The sequence below is a fragment of the Ranitomeya imitator genome, chromosome 10, assembly GCF_032444005.1.
Source record: "Ranitomeya imitator isolate aRanImi1 chromosome 10, aRanImi1.pri, whole genome shotgun sequence".
Taxonomy (NCBI): domain Eukaryota; kingdom Metazoa; phylum Chordata; class Amphibia; order Anura; family Dendrobatidae; genus Ranitomeya; species Ranitomeya imitator.
This window is the reverse complement of record NC_091291.1, coordinates 91,335,531-91,342,684: the sequence shown is the minus strand read 5'-3', so window position 1 is coordinate 91,342,684 and position 7,154 is coordinate 91,335,531. Positions and strand designations below refer to the sequence as shown.

The 7,154-nt window shown below is 40.6% G+C and overlaps 1 protein-coding gene across 1 annotated transcript; it reads left to right on the top strand.

Moving 5' to 3' along the window:
• Positions 1-1,924: 1,924 nt before the first annotated feature.
• Positions 1,925-5,990, top strand: LOC138652217 (actin, cytoplasmic-like). The gene is made up of 2 exons (XM_069742986.1): positions 1,925-2,453; positions 5,395-5,990. Exons 1-2 carry the CDS (start codon positions 1,925-1,927, stop codon positions 5,988-5,990), a joined length of 1,125 nt encoding a protein of 374 aa, XP_069599087.1.
• Positions 5,991-7,154: the final 1,164 nt, after the last annotated feature.

The window sequence follows — 7,154 nt, the reverse complement described above, 5'->3', positions numbered from 1 at the left end:
TAAGAATCAGTGGGATCTGTTGAAGAGTTCCGGAGTTATAACCAAATACGGTAAATTGACACTGATCAGAATTGAAAAATTTAGCCTGGTAAGGAAGGTGAAAACAGGCTTTGGGGTGACAGGGTTAAATATACCACAAATAGTGATGAGCGAGTGTACTCGTTGCTTGGGTTTTCCCGAGCACGTTCAGGTGGTCTCCGAGTATTTGCAACTGCTTGGAGATTTAGTTTTCATGGCGGCAGCTGAATGATTTACAGCTACTAGCCAGCTTGATTACATGTGGGGATTCCCTAGCAACCAGGCAACCCCCACATGTACTCAGCCTGGGTAGTAGCTGTAAATCATTCAGCTGAGGCAAGGAAAACTAAATCTCTGAACACTACTAAATACTCGGAGATCACCCGAGCATGCTCGTGAAAACCCGAGCAACGAGTACACTCGCTCATCACTAACCACAAAGTGTCTGTCAACATGTGAAACACATGAAGGAAAAAATAAGATAACATACAAAAAGCCTCACTCAAATTACATTAGTGTCAAAAGAAGTCGTTCCTCAGCAGAAATACTGCGCCACATGGTGGTATTCTGGTATGATATTCCCGGCCTCAGCACCTCCGAAAGAAGGTCAAGTGTAGATATGCTCATGCTACAGTAGTCATAAAACTTTTGCATAGCTCATCATACAGTCTATTAAAGTGAACTTTTGTAGCCCTTTTTGTCAGTAGTTGATGGATCCAGTATCGAAAACGCATCCTCGGATCCTCTACAATTTGGAAGGGCTGCCCCTAGTGCTGAGATAAGACCTAGTGCAGAGGTGTCAAACTGCATTCCTCGAGGGCTGCAAACAGGTCATGTTTTCAGGATTTCCTTAGTATTGCACAGGTGATGGAATCATTCTGTGCAGGTGATTAAATTATCACCTGTGCAACACAAGGAAATCCTGAAAACATGACCTGTTTGCAGCCCTCGAGGAATGCAGTTTGACACCTCTGACCTAGTGGAAAAGTATCCGTTTCGTAGTGTTAAAGGTCAGATTGAAGGTCATGTTGTTGCCAACAAATACAACAAAACCAGCCAACAGGGGTATTATGAGGGAATATTCACACAAGATATAAGTGTTCCCAGTGTGAAACATGGGAAAGAGGCTTTTTATAAGGTTCTACCCAAGGATTGCTTATGCTTTTTATTTAAAACACATGTTAAAAAAAAAAAACGCATGACAAACGGATGGCATTCGTATCACATCCTCTCAGACCTCCCCCCAAAAAATGCACAATCGCATTACACACGCAGAGGAATCGGATACAAAATCGCATGAAACTCGTTTGACTCTCCTGCATCAAAATCAGACCAATTTTAGAAACGCTAGTGTGTCTCCAGACTGAGGGTTCGCTCACAGGAGTATATAACTCGGATGAGTGGAATCCGATAAAAAAGGGGATTGCCCTCAGACCAATGTTATTTAATGAGGCCGTGCAGATCTGCGTATTTTTTCTCAGTTGAGCAAAAATTTGCAGCATCCTCCGATTTGACTCCGAAATCGGTTCAGTGCCAGAAAGTATCAGATGCCATATGGACCATCAGATTTTTATGAAGGCATTATAATTCTATAACCTAGGAAACTGCAAATGATTGATTGCTGCTGAGTAAAAAACGGATTTCACAAGGACAGCACACAGATAACAAGTGAGAAAAAAAATCGTTCCACTTTTCTGGATGAAAATCGGACTGATTTTTTATACCCTCGTGTTAACCGAGCCAAATGGGGAGATCTATTGTCACTGAATACAGTGAAGTTTTACAAATGAATAGGTTTACTATCACTTTAAATACTCTTAGAATGTCGTGACTTCACTGATTGTTGCTGCACATTCCACACCTGAACTTGCTCATCTCTCAGTGAAGATCTGGCCAAGACGGAAAAATGTCCATTCATCAAGACGCTCCAGTTGTTATTTTTGACAATGGATCTGGCATATGTAAAGCCGGACTATCCGGTGATAATACTCCAAGATCAGTCATTAGCTCAGTAATTGGTCACGCTAGAACTGGAAACCGTATGCTGCAAGCCAACAGAAAAGCTTACTATGTTGGCGAAGAAGCTCAGACCTTTAGAGGAATCTTGGCATTGACATATCCCATAGAGCACGGCATCGTGAAATCATGGCCGGATATGGAGAAGATCTGGAAACATGTGTATGATTGTGAGCTTCGCATGCAATCCAATGAACATCCCGTCTTGCTATCTGAAGCTCCGTTCAATCCAAGTAGCAACCGTGAGATGATGGCAGAAGTGATGTTTGAAAGCTTCAATGTCCCTGCCATGTATATGGCTTTACAAGCTGCCCTGTCTCTTTACGCCAGTGGTCATACAACGGGCTTAGTCGTGGACATTGGAGATGGCGTCACCAGTACGTTTCCCATATATGAAGGTTCTCCACTGCCCCATGCAGGTAATGGTGAAACATGTTGGTTAATGAATACTAAGCAATAATCTGCGGTCACACTATGCACTGATAGATGATATACAGTCCCGATATTGAGACTACTCAGGTCTCTTCATCAGACATAGACCAAATACGCTCAAATTTTAGTATTTTTCCATCTAATGGCTAACTTGGTATATAGATATATATTTACTCTGTGCAGTACAATCTCAGAGTTCTATGAGATAATATACACAGCGTCTCAAAAAGGGTCAGCTAACACTCTTCCTCCAGATACTTACCTATAACATCTTAACAAAGACCACTATATCTACTAGTAACATAATTTACTAAATAACCAATTGTTTTGTATCTCCTGTACAATTGGAAAGTTTTCTTTAAATATTGGCCACCACAGAGTATGTAATTTTAATAGTGCACTTTGAACCTTACATAGTAAAAGAACTAATAAAAGTTATATTTTATATTTAGGAATCTTTAGTTAGGAATTATTTGCCTTTGGCAATTTGTAAATAATGTCATTGTAAGGCCGGCGTCACACTAGGCGTATGAAAATACGGTCCATTTTTTACAGCCGTAATATGCAGAATTGTTCCCAAAATAGTGATCCGTATGTCATCCGTAGGCAGGGTGTGGCACCGTATTTTGCTCATGCCATCCTCCGTATGTAATCCGTATGGCATCCATACAGCAAGATTTTCTCGCCGGCTTGCAAAACGGACATACAATGGATCCATGGGCTCAAATATTCGTTAAAACATATATACAGTCTATATATATATATATGTCAGTGAGACACACACATATATATATATATATATATATATATATATATATATATATATATATTTCATACAGTGCTAGATAGCAGAAAAGCCGGTAATTCAATTGCCGGCTTTTGCTTTCTCCTTCCCAAACCCGACAGGATATGAGACATGGTTTACATACAGTAAACCATTTCATATACCTTATTTTTTACATATTCCTCATTAGTAATGTTACAAGTGTATGTGTGTAAAATTTGGGGGATCTAGTGTGTTGAAATAAAGGGTTAAATCACGGGAAAAATTGGCGTGGGCTCCGCCAGAGTGGGAAAGCCAGTGACTGAGGGCAGATATTAATAGCCTAGAGAGGGACCATGGATATTGGCCCCCTCCTGGCTAAAAACATCTGCCCCCAGCCACCCCAGAAAAGGCACATCTGTAAGATGTGCCTATTCTGGCACTTAGCCCCTCTCTTCCCACTCCCATGTAGCGGTGGGATATGGGGTAATAAAGGGTTAATGCCACCTTGCTATTGTAAGGTGACATTAAGCCAGGTTAATAAAGGAGAGGCGTCAATAAGACACCTATGCATTATTAATCCAATAGTAGTAAATGGTTAATAAAACACACACATTAGGAATAAAGTATTTTAATGAAATAAAGACACAGGGTGTTGAAATAGTTTATTATACTCTCAATCCAATTGAAGACCCTTATCACCTGAAACAAAGTTAAAATAAAAAAACAACAATATCCCATACTTTCCGTCGTTCAGTCTTGTCCCACGCTGTAAATCCATCTGAAGCAAAGAAAGTGTGAGAAAATATTCTGAAAAATTCCCACGCTCGAGTTCATCTGAGGTTATGCCAGCAGGGCATGCAGCACCGCAAGTCTAGGTAGCTACGTTCCCCTGCTTTCCATTCATTCCCCAGGATTTTAAAGGCAGGGGTGGCTGCATTAGCAGGGCTCCTGCTTGTAAAATTATTTAACCCCTTCAGATGGATTTACAGCGTGGGACAAGACTGAACGACGGAAGGTATGGGATAATGTTGTTTTTTTATTTTAACTTTGTTTCAGGTGACAAGGGTCTTCAATTGGATTGAGAGTATAATAAACTATTACAACACCCTGTGTCTTTATTTCATTAAAATACTTTATTCCTAATGTGTGTGTGTTTTATTAACCATTTACTACTATTGAATTAATAATGCATAGGTGTATTATTGACGCCTCTCCATTATTAACCTGGCTTAATTATCACCTTACAATAGCAAGGTGGCATTAACCCTTTATTACCCCATATCCCACCACTACATTGGAGTGGGAAGAGAGTGGCCAAGTGCAAGAATAGGCGCATCTTACAGATGTGCCTTTTCTGGGGTGGCTGGGGGCAGATGTTTTTAGCCATGGGGGGCCAATATCCATGGTCCCTCTCTAGGCTATTAATATCTGCCCTCAGTCACTGGCTTTCCCACTCTGGCGGAGAAAATTGCGCGGGAGCCCACGCCAATTTTTTCCGTGATTTAACCCTTTATTTTAACAGCTAGATCCCCCAAATTTTACACACATACACTTGTAACATTACTAATGAGGAATATGTAAAAAAATAAGGGATATGAAATGGTTTACTGTATGTAAACCATGTCTCATATCATGTCGGGTTTGAGAAGGAGATAGCAAAAGCCGGCAATTGAATTACCGGCTGTTCTGCTATCTAGTGCTATATGAAATATAAATATATATGTCTCACTGACATATAAATATATATCCCTATACTATGTGTAGACATTTATTCTATCTGTTCTAATAAAACCTGTCAGTGTTATTTTACTGTACACCGCACTGAATTGCCGGCTTTTCTATAGAACACCGCTGCGTATTTCTCGCAAGTCACACTGATGGTCCGTGTGTAATCCGTATTTTTCTCACCCCCATTGACTTTCATTGGCGGAATTTTTGCTCAATACGCTGACGAACGCAGCATGCTGCGATTTTCTACAGCCGTACAAGACCGTATAATACGGGATGCGTAAAATACGGCAGATAAGAGCTGCCCCATAGAAAATCATTGGTCCGTGTGCAATGCATATTTTCTGCGCCTCTCATACGTCTGTAAAACTCGCTAGTGTGACGCCGGCCTTATCCTACACTAATTCTAAGAACACTTTTGGTTGTTGATGCAGGAAATCGTCTTAACTTCGCTGGTCGGGACATCACAGAATATTTAACGAGGCTTCTTATGGAGACAAAACTTTCCTTTGTCAGCAGCGCAGAAAAGGACATTGCTAGAGAAATAAAGGAGAAACTTTGCTATGTGGCTTTAGATCCAAAGGAGGAAGCGGAAAAGTGTCCTGCAGAAGGTTCAGAGGAATACATTCTTCCGGATGGGAACGTCGTTACCATTGGCACCCAGAGGTTTCTAGCACCAGAGAGCCTATTTTCTCCATCAACCATTGGGATAGATGCCCAAGGTCTACATAAAATGATCCATGAAAGCATTTATGGATGTGCTATAGATGTCCGAAGGTCTCTTTTCAATAACATCTTGTTGTCTGGTGCATCTACCCTCTTCCCGGGTCTTCAGGATAGAATTTATAAAGAAATCAGAACCCTGGCACCAAAGACTATTCAGGTGAAAGTTATTGCACCGAGTGACAGGAAATTTTCTGTGTGGATCGGAGGATCAGTCCTGACCTGCTTAGAGTCTTTTAAGGAGATGTGGATCACAGCCAGGGATTACAGCGAGTTTGGTTCAGCCGTTGTATATCGAATGGCCTGACTACATGAAACCTACTATGTCCTACTTATGTGACATTAAAACAGAATTCCATCTGAATACGAGTCCTTTCTGTTGCCTTCTGTTGGTTAAAATCAATAAGGTGCCAGGTGGCACAAATTTCTTGCTTTGATGAGCAGCTTTTACATAAGACTTTATTTTGCAATGAATGAAGAATCTGGTGGTTCAGAGTTCACGCTGCCAAGGTTCAACGTTTTTCAAGGTTTTCACAACCTCTTCATCAGGACTAAACAACAATGAAAAAAAAAACTAAAGCTATCATTGTGGTTTGGTCATGGTGTGGAAGCCTTGAAACGCGCTGACAATAAACCGCATTCATGAGTCACCTTCGTGTGCGATCGTATCTTTGAACCATGGGCAGCGCAGACTCTCAACCACCATATTCCTCGTTAATTGCAACATATCTCCTTGTTGGTCCTGCTGCAGCCTTTACATGCGCCTATAGGAGTCGCGACTGTCACAACCCTATCAGTTGAGTGTACCTATTATATTTTACAAGTGGTTATCACATAAACCCTATTTGTGCTTTGGGTCTTCAGTTTTACCATTTGATTTAGATTTTATGACATTTATGCAGCAGCAGACGATGACATGACATGATAAATAACCATAGCTTACCTTGTAAAGCCCTTGCAATTTCAGTGGTTTCCACCAGTCCTGGAGATGGTTGCATCACCTTTGTAGCCACACACTGGCCTAAGCTGTCATAAAGTATATGACTGCAAAAGTCACTGATTGGCTGCACTGGTCACATAAAGGATATGCTGCACATAACCAAGGTTCAATACGTTTCAAGGTTTCTAACCTCTTCATTAGGACCAAATAACAATGAAAAAAAAGGCATGGCCAGGAGAAGACATGAAGCAGCAACACTCGAACTTCAAGGAAGTTTAAAGGAGCCATAGCTATTTATTATGTAATCATATTGTCTGCTCATTGACAAACTATATAAAGCCCTTTATTTTTGCATACAGCATCTACAATAGGAAAAATGTAATCCAGAAAATCACCAGAAGAAATCACTTTATTCAAATATAAAAACAAGAAGAATAACATAAATATTAATATTAAAAAAAAACAACCCTAACCCTAAGAGCGGGGTCCCCAGAGAGAAATTCTGAAAAGTAACCTGCCTCAGATGTAATC